At 37.5% G+C, this 27,521-nt stretch overlaps 2 protein-coding genes across 5 annotated transcripts in view; one reads left to right on the forward strand and one right to left on the reverse strand.

Annotated features, from left to right (window-relative positions):
• The window catches only part of LOC117985548 (alpha-tocopherol transfer protein-like), a 41,089-nt gene extending 30,195 nt beyond the window's left edge, over positions 1-10,894 (reverse strand). Inside the window, exons 1-2 of one of the 2 annotated variants that reach the window (XM_034972304.2) lie at positions 10,472-10,894; positions 4,636-4,760 (exon numbers count right to left, since the gene is read on the reverse strand). In XM_034972304.2, coding sequence (XP_034828195.1) covers positions 4,636-4,760; positions 10,472-10,764 — 418 coding nt within the window. In that variant the 5' untranslated portion in view covers positions 10,765-10,894. The remainder of the gene's footprint in view (positions 1-4,635; positions 4,761-10,471) is intronic. The other variant, XM_034972305.2, reaches the window with a different exon arrangement.
• Positions 10,895-11,540: 646 nt separating this feature from the next.
• Positions 11,541-25,211, forward strand: LOC117985543 (protein I'm not dead yet-like). Of its 3 annotated transcripts, XM_034972293.2 has the most exons (15): positions 11,541-11,564; positions 11,652-11,781; positions 12,300-12,437; positions 15,723-15,850; positions 16,922-17,036; positions 18,019-18,139; positions 18,296-18,356; positions 19,776-19,898; positions 20,403-20,517; positions 21,222-21,316; positions 22,134-22,231; positions 22,716-22,811; positions 23,391-23,584; positions 24,021-24,158; positions 25,068-25,211. In XM_034972293.2, the coding sequence occupies exons 1-15, from the start codon at positions 11,548-11,550 to the stop codon at positions 25,197-25,199; spliced, it is 1,701 nt and encodes a 566-aa protein (XP_034828184.1). In that variant the 5' UTR covers positions 11,541-11,547; the 3' UTR covers positions 25,200-25,211. The 3 variants fall into 3 exon arrangements, with proteins under 3 accessions (XP_034828184.1, XP_069357011.1, XP_069357012.1); XM_069500910.1 differs by lacking the exon at positions 12,300-12,437; XM_069500911.1 differs by lacking the exons at positions 16,922-17,036; positions 18,019-18,139; positions 18,296-18,356; positions 19,776-19,898.
• The last annotated feature ends 2,310 nt before the right edge of the window (positions 25,212-27,521 follow it).

Genomic DNA, 27,521 nt, shown 5'->3' on the forward strand with positions numbered 1-27,521 from the left:
TTAGTCCACGACACGTTGAGATGGCAATCGGAGTAAGATGCGGGGGGACGCCTTGCACACAGTGGCGTGCACAGGGTTTGAAGCCAGGGTAGGCATTAGTTAGGTAGGAACCTGTTTACTGGCAGGTCATAATGTAAAATTTGCATTGAGCTACTACAACTGGGGTAAGCAGTGCATTTATGCTTCTATGACCTGCACGCCACTGCTTGCACACCCGCACGTCACCCGCACTCGCCCGCAGCGGGTTAGCGCGAGGGCTCTGCGGGTGTATGGGGCGTTCCCTCTCCGATTGTCACTTCAACCTGTCGCATACTATACTTATCAGTAGCGTGCACAGGGTTTGAAGCCAGGGTAGGCACTAGTTAAGTAGGAGCCTGTTCACTGGACGGTCATAATGAAAAATATGCATTGAGCTATAACAACTGGGGTAAGCAGTGCATTTATGCCTCTATGACCTGCACGCCATTGCCTACGCACATAGTAGAATTCTGTGATTTTAACTCGGAAAACCTAATCAAAGTTGCAGTAGGTAATCGAAGGTTTTCCGATTGCTGCTATTGCTACACGAACCCACTCGCCTTGTCCTTAATTCTTGATCTTGAGAAGCGTTTGAAATAAACTTTTAACCATACTTATTAATATTTACATTAATGTAACATCACTACCCATAATGTTATTTTAACTATAAGTGTTTGTTTGTTGGTTTGTCCTTCAATCACGTCGCAACGGGGCAATGGATCGACGTGATTTTTGCGTGTTTGAAGACCTGGAGAGTGGTATAGGCTACTTTTTATGCCGGAAAATCGAAGAGTTCCCGGCACCGGGATTTTTAGGGAACCCTTATAGGATCACTTTGTTGTCTGTCTGTCTGTCTGGCAAGAAACCTACAGGGTACTTCCCGTTGACCTAGAATCATGAAATTTGGCAGGTAGGTAGACATTTGGGAAAAAATCTGAAAACCGTGATTTGTGGTTACATCACACAAAAAAATTAAATTGTGGTCTTGAACTAATAATTAGTATTTTCAATTTTATAAGTAAGATAACTATATCAAGGCCCATCATGTGAAAGGTCTTCATCTGTGCATTCTAAAACAGATTTTTGTTTATTTTTATGCATCATAGTTTTTGAATTATCCTGCAAAATGTCGCAAAAATACGACCGTAGTACGGAACCCTCATTGCGCGAGCCTGACTCACACTTGGCCGGTTTTTAATAAACTTAATCCACGCGAACGAAGTACCTTTATCGATCATAAAATTGGTCTGGATTCTGGAATGGAATTTGGCATCGCGCCCGCTGGTCGCCCCCGCCATCTCAACCTGTCGCGTACATAGGTACCGCATTTACGCAATACAGGGGCCCTACTACCATCGCTTAAAGTACCTTATGTTTCAATATTGGTTTGAATTTTTTATACAAAACTTGGCCCCAGGATGTGAGGAAATTAGCACCACTTATAAGAATACACTCAAATCAAGGGTATTGTTAGGTAATTAGTATAGATACCATAAGCATAAGTACTAACTTACTAGGTAAAATAAGTTTTTTTTTCAGCTGGTAAACATACTATTTCGCATCGCATGTATGTGGGAGTCACTGGCAATTTTTTTTAACTGCCTTCAGCATACCCGCTAAAAAGCTCAGTAGGACGATTGTCTAAAACCTGCATCAATCATTATTACAATCTCAATTGTTCTGATTGACTGAATTTGTGCGATTCTTGTTGCAACAATGCATTGTGGCCAATAGTGAGCGAGCATTAACCAATCAGAGATGATTGCGATCGTGACATTGTAGCTGTCAAACAACCCCGGTAGGGCCACAGGTACCGTCCGCGTCAAAATAAGGCGTCTCAGGATCCCAGGGGGTGATTGCGTAAAACGTTGCAGTAGCGACAGCAGTAGCAATGCGACAGTTCATTTGCTGTCTTAGCGGTGATAACCTAGTGGGTAAGGTACCAACCTTATGGGTTCTTCGATGGCTTTGGGGTTCCATCCTGGGGACCTGGACACGCACCTCTACCTTTTTGGAGTTAGCTGAATTATGTATATCAATTGCTTGAACGGTGAACCATCGCGAGGACTGGAGCAACGCAAACATGAGAGTTTCAAAGGGTGGACTGAGGAGTCTACCAACTCGCACTTCGCCAGCGTGGTGGACTATGTACGGGTCATGTTTTTATTGGATTAGGTAAACCGTATGTAGACCGCGTTAAGGAAGGGAAAAATTCTTCTTGTGTATGCCTACTTCATGCTTTAAACAAAAATTATAGAATTTATAATATTCGATATAAATTTCAGCTTGTCACTTCAAGCCGTTTCCGAGAAATAGGCCTTGACATACGAACGAATGGACTTTCCTGAGCCTAAAGGTCTCACATGTTCGAAGTATGTTAAGTTACGTCAATCCAGAGAGGTATCTCGTTGCCTGTCCAATTATTTTAAAAACTAGCAGTAGTAAGTGACATTTATTGAAAAAAACCGACCAAGTGCGAGTCAGGCTAGCGCAACGAGGGCTATTATACTACATACTACAGTCCTATTTTTTCGACATTTTGCACGATAATTCAAAAACTATGATGCATAAAAATAAATAAAAATCTGTTTTAGAATTCACAGATGAAGACCTTTCATATGATACCCCACTTGATATAGTTATCTTACTTCGAAAATTGAAAATACTGATTTATTAGTTCATGACCACAATTTAATTTTTTTTGTGTGATGTAACCACAAATTCACGGTTTTCAGATTTTTCCCCGAATGTCTGCTATAAAACATACCTACCTGCCAAATTTCATGATTCTAAGTCAACGGGAAGTACCCTGTAGGTTTCTTGACAGACCGACAGACAACAAAGTGATCCTATAAGGGTTCCGTTTTTCCTTTTGAGGTACGGAACTCTAAAAATCGGCTGAATGTAAAAATTGTGCTACTATGCGTTCAAAATAAAATAGGAATGATTTCAGCCATATTTATTATGTTTATGAAGTGAAAGAAGTACCCTGTAGGTTTCTTGACAGACAGACAGACAACAAAGTGATCCTATAAGGGTCCCGTTTTTCCTATTGAGGTACGGAACCCTAAAAATCACGTCAATCCGTTGCACTGTTGCAACGTGATTGAAGGACAAACCAAAAAACCAACAAACAAACAAACTTTCGCATTTCTAATAACTGGGTACTGATGTCATACTAAGTTTTATGACGGCATTCCACTAAATTGGTGGTGAACTCACTTTTTGGCTTTCCTGTACAAGATTTCCTTTGCAGGTCTTTTGAATTTGAACAGCTAAACTCTGGCCTTATGAAAGTTTTTTTTTTTTTTTTTCCTTATTGTTGAGTGCCAATAAGCTACTCAATTATATTACGATCTAGCCTAATGTATGACCAATAAGTAATTTTATTTTAACCTAAACTTATAAATTATCTTATATAGGTACTAAGAAATTGTCCACTGACGCATCTTAGTCTTTCTTGATTTGAGATATGACACTGTTCACGTGTTAATGAAAGTTATGATATTATATGAATGTGTAATATGTATGAATGTAGTCCCGACCTTGCTCGCGCATGAGACGTTGTTAGCCGAGCTACTCAAATATTTTGTATCACTCGCATGCAGTTGCGAAACGGTGTATGGTTGCAACAGACAGGTTTTCCGTTTAGCTATTTTAATGAGGTCATAATTACCTTAAGTTACTGCCTAGTGCCTATCAGGGTCAATTTAAATTCTAATTTCAATTTAAATATATACTAGAACAATGAACCTAAAACTAAAAACCTTAAAAATATAATCTAAATATATAAAAGGATTGACTGACCGACTGATCTATCAACGCACGGCTTAAACTACTGGACGGATCGGGCTGAAATTTGGCATGCAGATAGCTATTATGACATAGGCATTCGCTAAGAAAGGATTTTTGAAAATTCAACCCCTATAAGGGGTGAAATAGGTGTTTGAAGTTTGTGTAGTCCACGCGGACGAAGTCGTGAGCATAAGCTAGTACATAATTATAATAACTAAAATATATAATTATGGTATAATAATAAATAAATAATAAAGAGTCCCTTTAGGCAGGGTTCCGAAGATACTGGCAGCGTTCCCCCTTTGAATAGCTAGGCTAATTCTTTGTCCGAGGTAGCTGCCAGCTCTTCGGTCTCCTGCGATGCAGAAAAGGTTAGCTTTTTGCTATTTCAAATTTATGTATTTGCAATTTCAATTATAGCTACAGTTAAATACTTAATTGTTTATCATTAAATCTATAGGATGTTTCCCCGCTTCGGCCGCCTACAAAACCAGTGCTTTCCCGATGACCTATAATCTTGAAAGGAGATGACTGTGGTTCCAGAAGTTGGGTGTGGTTCTCATATCATGATAACTTACCAACTGTCATGAGTAGTACGTTGCAGCCACGCTCTAAATTGTTCTTGTAGGGCTTCATGTTATAAAAACACTAGAGGGTAAAAGCGTCGTACCCTTGCTTGGCAGGATTTCTCGATAGTATCATGATAACTTACCAACTGTCATGAGTAGGGCTCCATATTGTGAAGACGCTAGAATCTAGATGGTGATAGATTAAAACATCACACACTTCACTGGGCTATTCAATAATATCATGATAACTTACCAACTGTCATAAGTAGTACTTTGCAGCCAGGCTCTAGGTGGTACTTAGAGGGTTCGGTGTTGTGAAGACGGTGGTAGATCAGGTCGTACCCTTGGCAGGATTTCTCAGGTAGAAGTGCGAACTCTCTGAAATAAGATTAAATCTATAATATAAAAATGAATCACTTAAATGTGTTGCTCATCGCAAATCTCGAGAACCGCTGAACCTATTTCGCTAATTCTTTTTTTATAATATTCCTTGAAGTACGAGGATGGTTCTTACGGAGAGAAAAATTTAATTCAACCTCCCCCTCAATTTTCTAAACTCCGCCCGAGAGAAGCCGGGGCGGATCAGCTAGTTTTATATAAATACAATATATCTTAGGTACCTACCTGTAGTACGCGACAGGTTGAAATGGCAATCGGGGAGTGAACGCCCCGCACACCCGCACAGCCCCCGCGCTATCCCGGTGCGGGCGAGCACGGATGTGCGGGGCGTCCCCCCCACCTCATACCCCGATTGCCATCTCTACCTGTCGCGGACTATACTCACTGTGACTGGTAAGTTTGGAACTAGGTACAATTCAGGACAGAATCAGTGAAGAAAACTTTTGCATGAGACCAGCAAGTCTTTCTCTTTCCATACTAATAATAGGTGTGTCTGTCTGTGTGTTACCTTTTTCCGCTCAACCGATTTTGACTAATGGTGTACCTACATACTGGGGTCGGCTATACGCGCGGACATATTTTTATCCCGGAAAATCAAAGTTCCCACGGGTTTTTTAAAAATACCTTAATCCACACGGACGAATTTGCGGCATCATCTAGTCAATACTCTTATTATAAATGTGAAAGTGTGTTTGTTTGTTGGTTTATTGGCCTTCAAATGTCGTCGCAACGGAGCAAAGGATTGACGTCATTTATTGCATGGGTATAGTTAAAGACACGGATTAGAGAAATATATTCACTCAATCTGTGGTTAAAGATCTGGAGAGTGACATAGGCTACTTTTTATCCCGGAAAATTAAAGAGTTTCCACGGGATTTTAAAAAACGTAAATCCACGCCAACAAAGTCTTATATAAATATTAAATACAATGATACATAATAATTTGATAAGAGACACTGATTCACGCCCTTGCCTGCAATCAATGAGGAAGTTTCAGGGACAGCTTCAATAAATTTTTCATAGATGTCTCTTGAATATTTCGCATAGGTCGCCACGAAAGAGGAAAAATAATACCTATATCTATATGATCTATGCTTTAATGTTTAGGTCGTGTCAATCAATGACATAGATGAAGTAACAGCTAGCGTGCACTGCAATTTTCCTTACGTTTCTTCCCCACAAAATCTGTGAACTATAATAGAATTAATTAATTAATTTCGCATCCGATTTAAATTTAAAAATTTAAAGCATATATGATATAGATATAGGTATTATTTTTCGTTTTTAGTGGTGGTAATATATTCAGCGCCATCTATGAAAATTTTCTCGAACGTTGCCTGGAAACCTCATTAAATCAGTGCAGTTTTTATATAAAAATAAACAAACAACGGAAAAGGTAAATAAATAATAGATAATTATAATGGTTGACTGACAGAGCATAACAGAAGTAGCAACGGACTTTATTACCAGCGCAATAAGTAGTTTTTACAAAAATAAGTTAAATCTTATCTAAGAAGATCTGAAAATATCCTACCTTGGTCCTTGTACTTAGTATAATTTATTTTAATTTTAAAAGCAAGTAAGTAACGCTAATTTTCTCAATAATAATCTGTATATATAAAAGTAAAAGGTAACTGACTGTCTGACTGATTGACTGATCTATCAACGCACATCTCAAACTACTGGACGGATCGGGCTGAAATTTGGCATGCAGATAGCTATTGTGACGTAGGCATCCGCTAAGAAAGGATTTTTGAAAATTCAACCCCTAAAGGGATAAATAGGGGTTTGAAATTTGTGTAGTCCACGCGGACGAAGTCGCGGGCTAGTAATATATAATACATACTAATATTAAGTATAACAACTAAAAAGAGTGTGTCTGTCTTTCTGCTAGCTTTTGTTTTTTTTTTTGTTTCGGATACCTAGGTACTTGTAGAACAGATAAAAAAAGTGAAATGTTTAAAATTCATTAAATAGGTACGATTGTATAAACTGAAACGAACATTTTTCGATTGTTTGTTGCTATTACTGTCTTGTTTATACGTTTTTAGATTTTTTTCTCGCATGGTGTATAATACCGTATTGCAGTAAGTTTCATTCAGTTTTTTGCTGCTCCTGTAAAATTTTATTTCGCCAGCTTCTCATGAACGTACCTGACCCATTATAATATATAATGGGTACCTCAGGTACGTTCATGAGAACTCCCCTTAACCATTTGACGCATTTTGTGACGTTTGTGACGTTAATAAACGAGTCGGTTGTTATTACCTAATTAGCAATTCTGCATGATTTATGTTCCTGTAGTGATCTTTGCCTTATGTTAAAAAAACAAATAAATATAAATATTTTAAAAACAGGTTAATTAATGCGAGCCAGAAGCAGAGTACGCGTGAGATTGGGTTCCGTAGCCATGCTAGATGCTAAAAGCTTTGGCGGTCTTCATAATTCATACATGATCGTTTTTAGGATTCCGTACGGAAGGGTGCCAACGGGACCCTAGTACTGAATTTTAACCGTACAGCTCTTTAGTTTATTTTAGGGTTCCGTACCTCAAAAAGAAAAACTTCGAAAACAGTGAATTTGTGCTTACATCACAAAAATAATTAACATATTGTGTTCATAAACAAATAATTAATTAGAATTTTCAACTATCAATAATTACCTGTAGATACTAAAACAGACTTATTTATTTTTCACATTTATGTGAAAAATATGTGTGTATGTTTTTGACGACGTTATTACTGAGTTTTGGTTGGACTGTGTATTTATTTTTGTAACCTTTTCACATATTAGTTTTTGATTTATCGTGCAAAATTTAGATAAAATAGACTGTAGTACGGAACCCTCGGTGCGCGAGTCTGACTAGCACATGGCCGGTTTTTAAAATGGTTGTGACATCATAGACGGAGAGAGTATGAACGCAACTACGAGGTTTACTGTTTCACTATGGAACTCTAATAAAAAACAATATTAATGGATATAATATCAAGATATCAGAAGTTTGTTTTCATCAATGGAAAATTCTATTCCAAAATAATATTTATCCATAACCTTACCGCGTGCAATTTGACTTTTGAGCAAGGCAAGGTATTTATTACTTTAAATGCTAATTGGCTAAACGGCGTAACATAATAACTGATAAACGGAATTTACTAGATGATGCCCGCGATTTCGTCCGCAAATCTAGCGAAAACTCTATGATTAACAAAATAACTTATAAATACACTAGATAATAGATTAGGTAGGTACTCGTTAACAGGATGATGTCACAATCCGAAACGACAATTTATTTCAATTGTTTAACATAAAAATAGAGTAATTTCTGCGGGAAAATATTTTTTATGTAAAAAAAATTGACAAACAGTGACGTCATTAATCGCTTTTCGTACAGCGCGCGTGACGTTAATAATTAATTATTTTACTTAAAAATAAATAAAAAATCATGATTTTTTTAAAAATTTCGCTTTAATAATGAATTCTAGAATCTAGCCCCATAAACTCCCGCTATACAAAAAATCACTCCATTTTATTACTAAAGACCAAGACCCTAATCTCTATGATTGTCCGGGATAAAAAATGTTAAATCTCCAGTATAGTCCAGTAAATAGAGCATTTAACCTCGCACAAAATTTCCGATCCAATATTTTTTTTTTAGGTTAAGGGTCACTTACTGACTATAAAATCACAAAATGCTGACAGATCCAGATGGAGCTTCGATTGCAATCTTGAAGGAAAGTCCTGATGACGCACTTGACCAGTAATTATTCTGAGCAAAAGTAAATCAAGTATAGTACGCGACAGGTTGAGATGGCATTCGGGGAGGGAACGTCCCACAGACCCGCACAGCTCCCGCGCTAACCCCGTGTAGGGGAGCGCGGGTGACGTGCGGGTGTGCGGGGCGGGGCGTCCCCTCGCTTCACGCTCCGATTGCCATCTCGGCCTGTCGCGGATTATAGATGAATTCGCATGATAAAGCTTGTTTAATATAATTAGCTAAGTATGCAGATTTCAAATATTACTATAGCAGACTATTTCAAGGTCTACAAGTTATCATATAATTGGTAAACCATTGCTCATTGATTACAGATTATCTTGTCAACTGTTGCTATTTTTAGGGTTCCGTACCTCAAAAGGAAAAACGGAACCCTTATAGGATCACTTTGTTGTCTGTCTGTCAGCCTGTCAAGAAACCTACAGGGTACTTACTTAGAATCATGAAATTTGGCAGGTAGATAGGTCTTAAGCAGACATAAGGGGGAAAATCTGAAAACCGTAAATTTAGGGTTACATCACGCAAAAAAAGTTTGAATTGTGGTCATGAACAATTATTGCTATTTTCAACTTTCAAAGTAAGATTATTATATCAAGTGGGGTATCATAATATGAAGGTCTCTTCACCTGTGCATTCTTAAACAGATTTTTATGCATCATAGTTTTTGAATTATCGTGCAAAATGTCGAAAAAACTGTAGTACAGAACCTCGTTGCGCAAGCCTTGACTCGCACTTGACCGATTTTTTTTATTTTTGATATGGTATCCTATTGATCTAGAACATAATATTATCTATGTAGGTACTTATTGTAATTAAGTATTTTTCAAACAATTGAAAAGATTTGAATATTTACTTCTATAGAGTTAAATCACCCTTATAATAAATGCGAAAGTTTGTTTGTTTGTTGGTTTGTCCCTCAATCACGTCGCAACGGAGCAATGGATCGACGTGATTTTTTGCATGGGTATAGTTAAAGACCTGGAGAGTGGCAGAGGCTACTTTTAATCCCGGAAAATTAAAGAGTTCGCACGGGATATTCAATAACCCTAAATCTACGCGGATGAAGTCGCGGGCATCATCTAGTTAAAAATAATTTTAAGCTAGCAGTATTTATTGCAATTCTAGCTGATGCAAATTGCAATTGCAATCTGTCATGTTAAGATGAACATCAATGCTAAATAATTTGCATATTTATTACTTACAATTATTATTTACGTTATAAATAGAAATTAAGTAAGTAGGTATACAGAACAATAGATACATGCAAATATTATAGATGCAAAAGTACAATATGTCTGTCTGCTAGCTTTTCAGTCACTCAGTTTAACCAGTTTTTATGAAATGTAGTAGAGGTAGCTTGCACTTTGGGGACTGGCATAGACTCATTTTTGTCTCAGAAAATCAGAGTTCCCACAGGATTATTACAAACCTAATTCTACTAGTACAAAGTTGCCAGCATCTAAATATATAAAAGGGAAAGGTGACTGACTGACTGACTGATCCATCAACTGACTCAAGGACAGTACAAATTAATAGTTTACTTATTAACTTCTTTATTTTATGATATTTTTAAAAATATGTAATGCTCATTTGAGTCACATAATTCCAAACTAGTGTGTCTGTCTGTCACCTTTTTACTATCTAATCTATGCAGATCTTGATGAAAATTATTATCAGAGATGCCTTACATCCACGAGGCTGCGTATTATACTACTTAAGTACCTACTTTACTTTTGCTACTAATATCAGCTCTAGAGGAAAACAGTCACAGACTATAATGTTACCAATATTTTCTATATAATATATTGATTACTAGCCGAGTCCTCTAAATTAATGTCAGTCAGCCGGTTTCTTCTTGAATATTCACTTATTTATAAGTAAATATGGAAAAATATAAAATAAATATCGAACTACTTACAGTGCCTCTACTGATGGCTGTACTTCCTCTGAACTCAAAATTCTGTTGTCAAACATCTCCGGCGCATTTTTTCTTAATTGATAATACTTCTCAATGCACACCTTCGTCCTATCCAAATTCCCGTAACAAGCATTATAGAATAATAACAGCTGTTTGTCCGTAAGATCTTTTGGCACAAATTTTGATTTATCCAATTTTTGAATCCACTGTTTCAAACTATCGAAATCTTGCTGGGAAAATATGTCCATAGACGCGATTGCCGCATTAAAATCGTATTCTAAATCCACAACCATGTTTTATATTAATAAGAATTATTTAAAACAAAATCAATTACGATTTTACTTCGATAAATGCGCGATGAATTTCAAATTGAAGCACACCCTCACACAACACAGTTATTTTGACAACTAAATTGATTTTTGTTTTGACAGTACGACCATGGATTCTAATGATTCAAGCTTAAAATGTTGCCAGAATATTAGTAATGGTTTTGCATGAGAAAAGTATCAAACTCAAAACTATAATATTCGGAAACTAGTATCTTCAGAACCTTGCCTAAAGGGACTCCTTTTAATAATATATTTTAGTTATAATATTATACTAAAATATATTATCTCGCTGCGCCAGATCCTTCTTTCCACGCACGTGCAAACTGTGGAACCAACTCCCATCGGCGGTGTTCCCACTAGATTATAACATGGGGTTATTCAAGGGGCGGACCAACAAATTCCTAAAAGGCCGGCAACGCATCGGCGGCTCCTCTGGTGCTGCAAATGTTCATGGGCGGCGGTAATCACTTAACATCAGGTGACCCGCCTGCTCGCTTGCTCGCTATATCTATTAAAAAAAAAAAAAAAAAATATTTTTTAAGGTTTTAGTTTTAGTTTAAATTATTAATTAATTAACTTTTAATTTGAATATATAATAAATAAATAGTTTTGAGTGAACATTAGAATTCCTACCTAACATACTCCTACATAACTCCCTCGACTACAATAATATTAGATATCTGTGTACATAACCATCGAGACTTATGGAGCAATAAAATCTTTAGTTAGGTATCACAGCTTAGAATAATGGATTCGGATACTTCGTAAGTCAAATTGTTATGCTATTTACTTACATATTTGAATATAATAAATAGATTAAGCACTTAACTGAATATTTTAATAATTTCTAGTGAAAGCAATCTCGTAATTATTACAAACAGGGTTCGATTCAAGAGGTTTCTAAAGAGTTATAGAAAAACACTATCAGTTTTAGTTATCCCTATAATCTTTATGCCTATTGCATTTATCGGCGAGAATAATGTAAGTTTTACTTTTATTAATTAACTCCGCTCATCGCGAAAATGAAGTCTATCTTTTACGCGAGTTGGGGCGTTTTGGACTATGAACTGTGCGTGCTGTGCGCTTGCTTCGCTTTGTGCACCTTAGTTCTAAGTTCTAACATCAGAAATTCAGATTACACCTAAGTAACTAGTAAGTACATTAAAATCTTAAAATACTAGGCACCTATAAGTTCAAGATAGATATAACTAGTAAGTTAAGACATTTTCAATAAAATAAAATATTAATCATTTATTTATTCCTAATTACCTACCTAACTACCTATAGTCCACGACAAGGTTGAGATAGCAATCGGGGTATGATGTGGGGGATGCCCCGCATACCTGCACGTCATCCGCGCTCATTTTCCGGGTTAGCGCGAAGGCTGTGCGGGGCGTTCTCTCCTCGATTGCCATTTCAACATGTCGCGTACTATACATTGTACATAATAATTTAATGCTTAATTAATAATTTTAAAACCTATTTTTACTTTTTACTAGACATACAAAAGTTTTTACGTCTTCCTTGTGACTGCAATTTTTTTCACGGGAAATTTTTTACATCCAGGCGTCACATCATTTTTTCCAATCGTATTTTTCACCATAATGGGAACATTCAACAAGAAATTAATTAACACAGTAAGTTATTCTGCTTATTTACACTTAACTCATGTTATGTACGTCAGTAGGAACAGTGCGACCGTTTAGATTAGAAATCAAATATTTTAGAACTAAAATGTTTTAGAGCAACACTAAAATTAATGTCCAAAATTGTTAATGTAAATAATGATTGCTCCAAACTGGTATAATATAATTATAAATACAATAATATGAAGATACTTTTAGAGCTTTTATTTAGCGTAGTAGTAGTACGCGCCGGGTATCCGCTAGTTTTATTATATTCAAGAAGAAGGCATAATATTAAGGGTAAGTTAAAAGCTTGGACGATTTAACCTATGGACTTGTAACGCGCCTAATATTACGAATAAAAATTTCTGTCACTTTTGGTGCGGGACGAGGAAACACTACATAGACAACTTGACACACTCACTCAACAAAGTTTTGTGTCATTATTAACACACACATATCTAAATCTTCAACACTACTACATTTTACGCACACTAATAAGTTATATACATCAACATACAAAGACATTACGAGTGTAAGACAGTCAAATTGATTTGCGATGCTACCGTATCGATATTTTAAAATATATCGATAGTTTTTCAGAAACAAAAGTAGAAGTAAGAATTTATTACACGTATTTAATTACTTAAAACCAGTGTTTGGTCAGCGTAGCGTATTCATCGTAGTATTCGATCGCACAATTGTGCCCACTTCATTTTAAAGTGGGCGTCTTTAGGAAATCTGTAAAAATAAAACGATTATGATAAATTATTACCTGATCCTCATCCTTGAGAAAGGTACACCTTTTAGCTACATATTACCCAGTTCAGAGACACCCTACCCCGTTTCGCGCCTATCACTAAAATTGCGTTGCTTTAATTTTTTTTTTAAATGTATTAAGTACGTGAAATCACAGAAATCGACCAGTTTTATTACAAGTATAGGTAGCGAAAAAATTGTGGTAATTAATAATAACTATTCTTTACTTGACTTGAAGACGGTAATTTAGTCGTTAATAATAAAGAAAATGTTTTCATCGATATCGATAATCGAACCGCAATCACTATCGTACTACTACGTAATTTCATGCTGTTCACGCGTATTCAAATTTTAACCTAATTTGTATATATCGAGGGTTGCAATTATTGTTTAGAAAAAACAAAATATAGTCTCGTGAGGAGTGTGTTACATATCCTAACGATAACCTAGTTCAAATCACTTACGCTGCAAACCATCTTTGAAGGCTAAGTCACTAGGTCATAAGTCCAGCGCTCGGTCAGCAAGAAACTACCTCATTGCCATACGTGACTCCGCAACGAATTGGGATTTAGCTATATTTTAACATTAAGGTATTTAAACCAAGTGAGAGATGTGAAGAAGGGCAGTCTGTCGTCACACCTCGACGCAGTCTCTTAGTTAGGTTAGATTAGATTAGATTTAGGTCGTCACCATGTAAAACTCTGCATCTAACCTCGGTGCAGAGTGCAGACGTTAGGTTAAGTTAAAATGTAAAGATTTAAGAATATAAATTTAGTAAAAGCCTATCTTCGTTTCCTTCAAAAATCCTTCTGGTTGCCGCTTACGTAACTGGCGCAATCGGTCGGATCCTTGTTGTTCGGGCCCCGTAACTACGTAGGGTAGCTAGGGAACTGAGGACGAGGATGCGGAATCTACGGACCTGCGGCAAGACCAAAAGGAGTATCCAAAAATCGATACAACAGAGGAGACAAGATAGTACCTACAGGAAGGATTACATGTAAGTACACTTGAATTGTTCTCGTGTTGCTTCCCTGTTTCCATTTTCCTACACCTAATCATAATTTAATACTTATCTAGAATATTATCCTTTCTTTCGGTAGCCTAAATTGCCTTAGGCCCACAGAAAAATTGTTAGTAAAATAGAAGTCCTTATTTAGGTTTAGGGCAATCAATCTTGGTTACCACCCCATAGTTAGTTTATAGGTTTCGGAATCTTACATTGTTTAAGAACCGCCGAAAAATAGAAATCCAATTTTAGACTTTTAGGGTAATCTATCTAGATTACCACCTTAGAGCGTAAAAGTTTTGGCATCCTGAATTTCTTTAGGTACAGCCGCCACGTGAGATTTACGTAGAAATAATAAAGAATATTTCGATTCGATATCCGCGATGTAATTTCGTCAGATAAGCACTTTAAAATGTAGGTTAGTCTCATATCGAACAACGTTTATAATAAATTACTATTTATTATAAATTATAATAAGTAGATTCAAATTACAGCCGCGGTTTTGCTGACTATAGGTATATAGATTTAAGAATATAAATTTAGTAAAAGCCTATCTTCGTTTCCTTCAAAAATCCTTCTGGTTGCCGCTTACGTAACTAGTGTGACTCGTTTCTACCGAATTATTACGTACTCAATTACTGAATCGGTAAAGTTCTCGATTGTTATTTTATTATAATAATTTATGTAATTTAATTTATAGAAAGCGTTTATTACACCAAAAATACTTACTTATGAAATGAAATTCCATCTTTTTGTAAATTTGATGTGTTTGATTTGTTCTTGCACTCACTAACGGCACCAACAGGCATTTTTCACCCAGCGTGTAAGACGTCGTCACACATCGAAAACGATTCTGACAATGACAAAATCGATTCCGCAAACAGTGTTTATAAACGCAGTGGATTAAAAATCCATTACTATTGACAGAGGGGAATAATCATGCGAGGCGCGTCCTTAGGTTAAATCGTCCAAGGTTAAAAGTGAACTGAACTGTCCAACTCGTTTATATTATATATATATATATATATATATATATATATATATAGGTAAATATAATTTATTATTACAATATAAGTTTCCCAGCGTAATATAAGTAATTAAAAAAATATCAAATAATCAATATTGTTTTGGTTTCAGTATAATTTGCTACCACAAGAATGAAAGTTGCGCCCTCATTTAATTTCAACTCTTTTCGGTCGATCTATGTACATACATACTACATAATATAGTCCGTTTAAGTCCCGCAAATTGCTAATGCGCGTGGCCGTCATTTTAGTGACGCCAGCACAAGACTGAATTTTCGAGCTGATGCATAGAGGACAGGCTGTTGATGGTATATTTATTATTACGTCATTTCGATGTTAATGAGACATGGTTCCAGCGCAATAGCTATATGCGGGAGTTATACAATATATACCTTGATATATACCTACTACTAGCGCCATCTACTTAGAATCGAATAAAAAAATTTGAGTTAAAAGTTCAAAAACTTTTTCTACCTTATTCTATTTCATTATTTTATTACGAAACAGATAAGCATAAGTAACTCTGTGCTGGACTGCTTGGGTGTTATGGCGATGATCCTAGCCGTGGAACATAGCAACATACACAAACGAGCAGCTATTAAAATACTGCTGATATTTGGCTGCTCACATTTTAGGTATGCTTCAAAATAATTGTTGTTAAGGTTACACTTCATACGCGCTTGTCCATACAATCGTATTTAAGTACCGCAGATTCTTATAATATTTGTTGTTCTAGATGTAAATCTAAGTCGATTATCGATTTACATTTATTATCTCGTCATTATTTATGCCCTATAATAGGGCATAGTCTGGGCATAATTTATATTGAAAGTTGAATGACCTTCAAATATCTCTATTTTAGACCATTTGTGGCGAATTCGTAGGTACCTAAATAAACTATGCAAAAAACGTTGTATAGAAGCAGGCGTTACTTTGCGGAAGTCCATGATATACAATGAACCAAACGCTTATTTTGCTTTAATCTGCTAAAACAGGTCGAATCTGTATGATGCAACATGCAGCATGCGAAATGCACCCTGCCCTCCCACTGCTAACCATGCAGTAAAAGCAGCCACTCTGCAAGCAATACGTACCACCACACAAATCCCAAAACACACACGTTTCGCCCCGACACCGGAGCATCCTCAGGAGATGTAGACCTTACAATGCACAATTGCAAAGTGCGTGCTTTGCGTGTTTCAGCGGATTTCAGCAAATTAAGCTTTTGGTTCATTGTATATGCAAAAAACAACAAGTTTTCAAAACTAACGGCTTTATAGACTTAGTTGATCCAAATGTGTTATGTTTGTTTATTGTGCGACAAGGCTATCTTGTCGCGTGGCGAAAATCGGAACTAACGTTGCCGTCAAGTGTCCCCTTTGTTCTTGTTTGAATAGTCTAAGCCTTTGTTCTCCAACAGCGCCCCCGTGTCAATGTCATTCAAGTGCCAAGAGAGCCTTGTCGCACTGTAAAGTATTAGGTAGGTAACAATAAACGTAGAATTGTACGTTGTTAAAACATCGTTCATCTCACCGTTGGGTATGGGACAATAAATGTTGATTGGAACAGCATGCGCTCATGATCGACTTGGAGCGACGATGGAGAGCACTCTTAAATTCACAATTTTATTAAGACTTTAGAGTTGGGATTTTTATAAGGCTACAAAAATTCAGCGATTTAAGTAATTTGCCGTTTTTATTTTGCAGATTAAGTTTCCTTTTATTCATCACCACTGCTGTGTTGTCTATGTGGTTCTCCAACTGTATGGCTTGTGGCCTGATGATGCCATTGGTCAAGGCGATTTTGAAGGAACTAGAGAAAGTTAGTAATGTACAGTGTATAAAATATCAAAATAGAATATTGAACCACAGGGCACAGTACGAAGGTCGACTGCTGTGGTCGACTGCAACAATAAATTATTCCTTCTATATTTTTTAAAAGTTTGTTTGGAGTAAAAAAATACGAATAGGTAAGATGCAGCGGGGCTATTACGACTGGGGTACAACATGAAGCAAAAATTAAAAAAAAATTACTTTGATGATAATAATTGATTAGTTACCCACTTATCGGTAATTTTTTGACTTCCATAAAAAAAAGCCAAGACCAATCTCGGACATCATAGTCCGCTATATAGAATGCAAATTGTCATAGAGATGTTATAGATATCTTCTGTGACAGTATACCCACAATAAAAAATAAATTAAGTACCTACCTTGATAAGTTAGTAAATTGTAATAAATTCAGTACCTACCTTGATAAGTTAGTAAGTTAGGAAATCTGTGAATTGTTAGTTGTAAGTTAACCTTTTTTCTTTTTGTTTGTTAGAAGCTATTTGTACAAGTTTTGTTCTTGTTTAGTTTGTTTTGATAAGTGTGTTTGTTGTGCTGTAGTTATTGTACCACCTAATCGCGCATGCCACGTCCACATCTAGTAGACACAATTGACAACTAATATTTCTGTATATCTATTAACTTGTTATCATACAATAATTGTAGGTAGTCAGTTTTGTGGACTAATAAAAAAAAACATCTCTTAAAAAAAATCTTTAAAAAAAACTCGGAAGAATTTTGTTCAAAAAGATTTGAATTTTGATTCGATTCAGCCCTTATGCAAAAATTTTAGCTTACGAATTACGATCATAGTAAGTATGTATGTAATTAGAAAACTACTTAATCCCTATTACCACAGAAGATATAATAGTACTAACGTATTTGCAAAACTCGCAATATAAGTAGGTACTTATATTGTGAGTTTTGCAATTTCCGTTATATTGGCTTTTTTTTTAAATTCTGTGGTTTCACAGATGGGAATATTGGAAACTTACGAAATTATAGCCAAAGTAACGTCAGACTCCATTAGTATTCCAAGACCGTCAGATTTTACGATATTTTACTTCATTGGCATTGCCTATTCTTCATCAATAGGTAAGGATATTATAAGATATTTATTTTAAGTATCAATTTATCGTCATAATGATAAAATAAACGATTAATTTTAATTAAGGTTTTGTCGTGATTCAATTTGACTCGCTTTCAATTAATGTTATACGATCATTTAAATTTTTTTCAATTAATTCTAAGGTGGAATGGCAACTTTTGTTGGAAGTGAGACGAATCAACTCTTTATTAACTATTGCGCAACGTAAGTTGTTTTAAGTTACCTAATCCATACTTACATACATACAACGCTGTGATAGCCTATAGTTAGTGGTTAGGATGTCCGCCTCCTAATCGGAGGTCGGGGGTGCAATCCCGGGTACGCATCTCTAACTTTTCGGAGTTATGTGCGTCCTTAAGTAATAAAATATCACTTGCTTTAACGGTGAAGGAAAACATCGTGAGGAAACCTGCATACCTAAGAGTTCTCTATAATGGTCTCAAAGGTGTGTGAAGTCTGCCAATCCGCACATGGCCAGCGTGGTAGACTGTGGCCAAAACCCTTCTCACTCTGATAGGAGACCCATTATCTGTAGGGAGCCAGCGATGGGTTGGATGATGGTTGATGGGAAAAAAAAAAAAAAAAAAAATGCATTTTAATTTTTTGTTCTTGTGAAGTGATCACAAATTCACGGTTTTCGGTTTTCAGGTTTTTACCCTAATGTCTGGTATAACGGGAAGTACCCTGTAGGTTTTTTGACAGACAGACAGACAACTTTGTGCACTTTCAGAGTGGAGGCGGGCGCGGGTGCTAGCGCAGGCGCGTGTAATTCAAATGTATGCAGACGCCACTTGCGTTCACAGTGCGCTCACAAGTGCGCTCCCACGAGCCGCGCGCGTTCATGAGGCGGGCGCGGGCGCGGGTGGCGCGGGAGATTCTAATGGCTCAGTCCGCCCGTATCATTCACATTCACAGTGATATAGCGTCTGTTAGGTGACTACGCCTGTGGTTCTAAACCATTTTGATCCACCCGCCGAAGCGTCGTCAATCGTCATGGATATCAATACGGAAGAATTTATATCTGCAGTACAACATCGCACTGCTTTTCTCTTCCTTTATTTATTTCGTGTGTGCCAAACTTCATATATTGCAATTTCCAATTCAAGTATGAATTTTCCATTAATAGAAGCAAATCTTCATCCATGTGTTCTAAATACGTCAAAGTTTGAGAACGACCAAACACATGTGCAATGACACTCGTAAGTCGTAGCTCGTTCGGCACCACAGAATACATTTACTCCAATTCGGCACTGTGAATACGCAGACGCCAAGACCCGAGCGCCCGCGCCCGCCCCCGCGCCCGCTAGTGCAGTCTGATTGAGTACAAAGTGTGTATAAGGGTTCCGATTTTCCTTCGACCGGAATATCCACTAAACCCCAGCGGCACTCCTGCGCGTCGCTTGGCGACTGGGTCACGGGAACGCCGAAGCAAACCACCGCGACCCAGCCAGCGACCGCTATGTTACCGGGGTAAACCGGCCCGAATCTGCTCTTCCCCTCAGATGCCCGATGCATCCAAAAGGAACCAGCAGCACCCAGGCACACTGGGAGGTTACCTGGCTGGCACCCCAAGGTACGGAACCCTAAAAATTGATACTTTACCATGGGGCTACTTATTTGCAGAATCTTCCCAGATGGACCGAAGATAGAATCGCCCCGCTATTTGTTACTAACTCTACCTGGTGCTATAATAATAGAGATGTTTCTGTATTTGTGGCTGAACTTCTATTTCTTGGGAATGTTGAGGTAACTAAGTACCTATATAGTTAGCTTGGCTACAATGGGTACCTATTTACCTGCTATAATAGTAGATTATTCAACATGGGGGTAATGTGATGTCTTACGTCACGGTCGCCGGAATAAATCCCAAGCGTAATGAGGGATTGCAGAGTAACTCCCGAGCGTAGCGAGGGTGTTGCATGTAGAATCGTGAGTGAAGCGTGGAGTTTAGGGGTGCCCAAGACTAAGACAGTATAACCCCCAAGTTCAATACTCTATACTCTATCTTATATAAATGCGAAAGTGTGTTTGTTTGTTGGTTTTTCCTTCAATCACGCCGCAACGGTGCAACGGATTGACGTGATTTTTTGCATGGATATAGATAAAGACCTGGAGAGTGACATAGGCTATTTTTTTTAGGAAAATCAAAGAGTTCCCACGGGATTTTTAAAAACCTAATTCCACGCGGGACGAACTCGCGGGCATCAGCTAGTAAATAAAAAAAATGTACACTCTTCAAATGTGTTTCAGAGTCCAAAACTACACAGCTCTCCAAGCCAGCCTGACTAGTGACGAAGAACAGTTTATATCTGTGTTGCTAGCACACCAATATCAGCAGATGGGGAAAATTACATTTCCCGAAATGGTAACACTTAACACACTAAATTATTACAACAAAGACAAACCAACAAACAAGAATGTACAGTACGCGGCCGAAAGTGTAAGAAGGCGAAACCAGATTTATAGAGCACCGTCTCTGTCGTTGAGACCGACATTACGTCACATAGGTATGAGTGACAGAGACAACGCTCTACAAAGCCATCACTACACGCTCTACAATGTCATTCTAAAGCCCGATGTACATAACTTTCGGCCGCGTACTGTACTGTGTTTTAAACTCAAGAACAGAACAACAGAGATTAGAGACTCGTGCTATCTCGCTCATAATTTTATGCGTACAAAAAAAAACATGGCGGGTAGGAAAAAACCAATAGCGGACGGACGCGTTACTATGATTGGCTAAGATATTTTCGCGCATCATTGGTATACCAAATCAAATCAAATCAAATGGTTTATTTAAAATAGGTAATAAATTAAACTTTTTGAATTCAGTTGTTGCATTTGTATATACCTATTGGTATACCTACAGTAGCCAACAAGAAATATTGTACATCGACCTGCAGAACGAGACTTCGGCTTCGTAGAGCGTTGTCTCTGCCTCTCATAACTAATATGACTTTTTGTCGGTCTCAACGACAGAGACAACGCGCTACGAAACCGCTGTCTCTTTTTAAAGGCCGATGCACAATATTTCCTGCCGGGTACTGTAGTTTTATGTTACTTTTTCAGGTTGTCTGTACTACAGTTGTTATAGCAGCAATTCTTCAGGCAATGATCTATAGTTCAACGTCCTATAATGGTGGTGATAAATTCAATACCAGAGGGTACCTTTCATACAAACTTACTTAATTATATCTTTTCTTTTGATATCTTCTCTAACATATAAATTTCAAAGTACTGATTAAGATTAAGCGACTCTGAGTGCGGCTGTTAGTATTTTTCAAATCCGCAATGTATAGCGTTAAAAACTCGGGTCAATGCCCCGCCTACGACGCGGCATTGACTCCGAGTGGCCTACTTAGTACTTACGGAACGTTTGTTGACCTCTAGCCTCAGTCAGATGTTTTATTTCCAATATATCGTGAAATTTAACAAAATATGGGTTTATTTTCGCGTTTTTTCGCATTTTTTATTGTGGTATCATATCACTGATTATCAGTATTATTGCCTGTCTTCGTTTTTGCCAGCGTTCTGCTGCGCGATTGCGGGAGAATGTCAGCTACAATGTCACTATCGCAATCACCTCTGATTGGTTGACGCTCGCTCACTATTGGCTACAATGCATTGTTGCAACAAGAATCGCACAAATTCAGCCAATCAGAACAATTGAGATTGTAATAATGATTGATGCAGGTTTTACGAAAACGACCTACTGGTTACATACTGTATATCCTTGCTCTAGCATGAAGTTAGGAATCAGCTTAGCTTATTACTAAGTGCTCTATGAAACAGAAGAGCCTCAATAGCTCAACCGGTAAAGGAGTGGACTGAAAACCGAAAGGTCGACGGTTCAAACCCCGCCCGTTGCACTATTGTCGTACCTACTCCTAGCACAAGCCTGACGCTTAGTTGGAGAGGAAAGGGGAATATTAGTCATTTAACATGGCCAATATTCATTAAAAAAAAAACAATTCTTTTCAGTTATGTAATCACATCTGTGCCGTGTATAATTTGCGTTCTTATCCTGTTCCTGATACCAAACAACTTGGCCTGTTTGAAGTTTTTTAGAAAACAAAACGGTAATTAAATGCTGTACTTACTTACAATATCATCATTATCATCGCCCGCTCACTGAGTACGGGTCTCCTCTCAGAATGAGAAGGGCTTGGCTATTAGTCCACCACACCGACCAAGTGCGGTTAATAGTCTGAGGTTAATATTAATATATTTTTGCAAAAACAGGCGCTAGGCGCCGAATATGAATTTGTCCCATTCGGTGTCGAGACCCTTGGTCCGTGGGGTCCTAGCGCTATAAGACTTTTTAAGGAAATAGCAAAAAGGTTAGTCGACATCACAGGAGACCGAAGAGCTGGCAGCTACCTCGGACAAAGAATTAGCCTAGCTATTCAAAGGGGGAACGCTGCCAGTATCTTCGGAACCTTGTCTAAAGGGACTCCTTTTAATAATATATTTTAGTTATAATATTATGTTTTTTAAGGTTTTAGTTTTAGTTTCATTGTTTAAGTAAATTTTTAAGATGTTCACTTTAAAAAAAAATTGTAGATAACTCCGAACCTCTACCTACATCTGCCAGTGGAGGTTTCTTGACATGGTCCATGGTAAAGAATAACGTAGATTGGACTGTTATCTTTCTCACTGGTTAGTTGCAATAATAATTAGTAACCAGCTTATATTCCCGCGACTTCATATACACTTCAAACCCCTTAGGAGTTGAATTTTCAAAACTCATTTCTTAGCGGATATTATGACTAATAATAGCTATCTGCATGCCTTTCAGCCCGATACGTCCAGTAGTTTGAGGTGTGCGTTGATAGATTAGTCAGTCAGTCAGTCAGTCCTAGCTTTTCCTTTCAAGTATATTATTTTTGAAGATAAAGTAAAATTCACAGATTTTCCTACATAATAAGTATGTCAATAGAATAGCCAACGAAAGTATTCTTACTAAGCTACTGTAATAGTTGACGCAGCTATGGTAATTAGAAATCCATATAAATACTTATTTATTTTATTTTTTACCGAAATTGTAGTTACATAGTACTTAGATAGTAATAAATTAAGTTACATTAGATATGCTTATCTCTAAATAGAGATTTCTTCCAGCTTCCCATTCAAGGTTGTGAGAATGAGTTTTTATTCATTTAGGTAATGAATAAAAAACTTCGCTGAGGTTCGCTTTAGTGGATAGGCATCCTTACACATTTTTACTTTGTTCAAAAGCGAGTGCCAACATAACATTCGATTCCCTGGAAGACTCCGGCATGACAGAAGAATTCGAGAAGTTTCTATCGCTGTTCTCCACTCGCCCCCTCGCAGCTCAAGCTTGCGTCGTTATTGTGTTCTGCAAGATTCTGACGGAGTTTGCCAGCAATGCCACAGTGGGGCGCTGTTTACTGGCACGTATTGCTAATGTGGTAAGGGGCTATACATAGGTAGGTACCGTCCTTTTCGCCAAAATACGAGTGACTTTTCACAAAGTAATGTTTCTTAAAAATAATGTTACGTAGGACCAAGGTTTTTTTTACTTAGTAAGTTTTTAGTCTGGTCCTGTTTAGCATTCTTTTAAAGAAATGTTAATTTAATTAAATGAGTAGTAGTTTTTGAAAACGATAAGACGTATGTAACTCGAAAAATATTTAATGCATTTAGATCGGCTGAAGTAGATGAGTATACCTACTTATTTTTACTTCTCATTTCCATTTCCTTATTCTCATCTTCACGGCTCATCCGTTGAACGGATTTCGATGAAATTTAACACGAAACATAGGTTACTTTTTAAAATCCCGGAAAATCAAACTTTCGCATTTCTTTTCGCATTCAATAAACTTTTGCAACTATTTTTACGCACAGGGATTAAAGTCCAAAGTGAACCCGCTCTACCTGATGCTGAGTGCCACTCTTTCTACTTCTCTGCCATTCCACCTGGCCACTGGAACGCCGGCCTACGCGATGATAGCATCCTACGTTCACATCCCACCAAGGAAACTGGTAAAATGTTCACATGAGCTTTCAAATATCTGATCACTTCTTCGCTCTGGGCTGGTTTCCGCACTTAAACGTTTCCGTCTGTTGTGCGTCACACGGGATATTATATACATAGACGCCACGAAAACTCAACAACACAGGTAGTGCATAGTACCTAATGGCATAGTATCTCGAGATATTATGAGTTTTTAAAAAATTTATCACGTGATCATTATAGACACCACGTATACTGGCGTCTGGCAGGGGGTTGCCACGTCACAGTGTCTGGGCAATGCATGACGTGATATCTATTCCAGAGAAAATATACAAAAATTAGACTTGAGTATACTTTGACGTAATGTGGGACGCCCTCCAGCACGATGGACCGACGATATAAAGAGGCTGGCGGGAAGTGGCTGGATGAGGAAGGCTGAGGATCGGGTGTGGTGGCGCTCTATAGGGAAGGCATATATGTCAAACAGTGGACGTCCACCGGTTGATGATGATGATGATGATGATACTTTGACGTAAGATTTTTTACATCTTTATCAACTAGGTAGGTGTTATCTCCCAAAGTCACCATGATCCAAACAAACGTTCCTCCCAGTGTTGAGGGGCAATACGCAGGCAAACTTTCAGCTTTTATAAAATAAAGGTCTGGCAGGCGCTTGCTCTCTCTCTAAAACGTTTCTTCTTTCTTTCTTTTGGTACTTACTACGTTCACATGTAGTTATCTGTAATCTGTAAGTGCTTACAGTGCGACGAGGCTATTTTGGCGCGTGGCGAAAATCGAAACTAACGTTGCCGTCAAGTGTCCCCTTTGTTCATATTTGAATAGTCTAAACCTTTGTTCTCCAACAGCGCCCCCTGTCAATGTCATTCAAATGCCAAAAGAGCCTTGTCGCACTGTAGTTACACTCGGTTTATTTCCAGATGGTCGCCGGCATAGGTCCGTCACTGTTGGCGATTATAATGAACCTATTCACTGTCTGCGTGTGGTCTAAGGTCATATGGCCGGACATTGACTCATATCCTGCTTGGGCGGATGGGATAAAAAATAAATAAAATTCCATAATGTTTCTGTTTATTTACTTAAGCTAATTATATTATGTATATACAATCCATCTTGCTGTACGACCCGCCAAGGTTACATCGATCGGGGCCGAACGTTGGACTTGGTCTCCAAGCCCCATTACAGCGTAGACCGCAATGTTGTTTTTAGGGTTCCGTACCCAAAGGCTGCCAACGGGACCCTATTAACAAGCCTCCGCTGCCCGTCTGACTATCAGTGGGCTGCATCTCGTGAACCGTACCTAAGGTAGAGTTGTGAACACAGAATATGTGTATTTCTATTGCAGCTATAACAACAAAAAATAAAAATTTCAAAATGGCCGCCATGACATTAGGAAGAATTAAAGTGTTATTTCTTGTCCGATGGTACAAACCAGGGTTGTTGCGGATGCCAATATTATGACATCCGCGGATGCGGATACGGATGTCTGAATTAATGCGAATGTTCCGCATTTGCGGATGCGGATGCGAATATCCGTAACGCCCCTGGTGCGGCTCACTTCGTCACTTCGTGTGCGAGTCAGACTAGCACTCGTCCGATTTTTCGTTGTAAGTACATCGTATACGTGGCACCTTAACGGGAAGTATAGCAAGGTAAAAAAAAAACAGTAAAAGAAACTAGAAATCAAAGCGTGAAACTCGCCCGACACAATTTTTTTTACTTTGTAGTGGTTTTGGAAGTCGGTTTTTTTCTAATATTTTTTACATAAATATATCTCCATTTTCCACACCAATAAAGTAGGTAACCGCCAAATTTCCGGTTTCAACTGTTCAGGAAAACCTTCCTATGGCGGGGATTTGTTTATCTTTTGAATAACGTATCAGATATCTAAATACATTACCCGGCCAAAAGTGATGAACATCGATATCTGTTACAACAGATTTTTAGAGCACTGGCCACTGTCTCAGTCGTTGAAACCGATAAAAAGTCATTAGGGTATGAGTGACAGAGACAACGCTCTACAAAGATAAAATGTCATTCTAAAGGCCGATGTTCATCACTTTCAGTGTACTGTACATAAAAGGAAAAGGTGACTGACTGACTGATCTATTAACGTACAGCTCAAACTACTGGACGGATCAGGCTTAAATTTGGCACGCAGGTAGCTATTATGACGTAGGCATCCGCTAAGAAAGGATTTTTGAAAATTCAACCCGTGAAATAGGGGTTTAAATTTTGTGTAGTCCACGCAGACCAAGTCGCGAGCATAAGCTAGTCACAAATAAGAAACAATTGATCATTTCCACAAATATATTTACACGTACAATTCTAACATAATATTACGGTACTTGTACACGATTTATTTGAACTCTGTAAACTGTAAATGCCAGTTGGCATACGATATTGCCAATGACTGGCACCACGTACAAAATTCACATTCTATAAATAATTTATCACAATATACTAAAATATTATAGTTAGTTATTCTGAATTAAGAAAAATGTCAGATCTGCTAATTATATTAAAGGATGATTTTTTAAATACCGACAATAAGCTCAATGCCTTAGTATTGTCCGTACAAAATGAGTTATCATGCGCCATTTTAACACGTGTCAACTGTCAAGTCAAAAGTAAATTCACCTTTAAAATAAGGACTAAAATCGTACTTTTAAAATGACAGTTGACATACAAAGTTAAAGTAGAACGAGAGAACTTATTTTGTCCGCATTATATATTATTTCTTATTCAATCAAACAGTTATTTTAGTTTTAATTTAATATTGTTTTCTTTTTTTTTAGATTTAAGTTTATTAATAGTTTATTTGTTTCCATCTTCAAGTAATTATTTTTAATTATCAAACAGTTATTTTATTATTTAACGCAAAAAGATATTTCTGGGCCTGTCTAATTATTTTTTATTATAATCTATGCTTATTAAGGTCTTCACAGACTACATAGATGTCACGACGCAGACTCCACTCCGACTCGACTTACAACAAAGCATGGAAGTGTGCGCTTTATATCGTACTCATTACAGTAGAATTTCTAAAACAGTGATTCACGCGCCACGACTTTGATTTACCCGTCCTTAAGGTGGAATTTTCAATATTTAATCAAAAAATCCACCGTAAGAGACATGAAATAAAGCTCACATTTTCATGCTTTTCTATGAGTTGAGTCGGAGCGGAGTCGACATCGCGTCTATGTAATGTGCGAAGACCTTTAGTGGTCGTTAGGAACCTTTAGTAGTCGACCCCGAAACGGCAAATGCGCTCACTACGTTTTTAAATGTTTCAACAAATCCATACTTCCATACAAGTATTTATAAATGCGATACTATATCGTCCTGTCTGTCTGTCTGTCTCATGTCTGTTA

The sequence above is a fragment of the Maniola hyperantus genome, chromosome 9 (assembly GCF_902806685.2).
Source record: "Maniola hyperantus chromosome 9, iAphHyp1.2, whole genome shotgun sequence".
In the NCBI taxonomy this organism is placed as follows: Eukaryota; Metazoa; Arthropoda; class Insecta; order Lepidoptera; family Nymphalidae; genus Maniola; species Maniola hyperantus.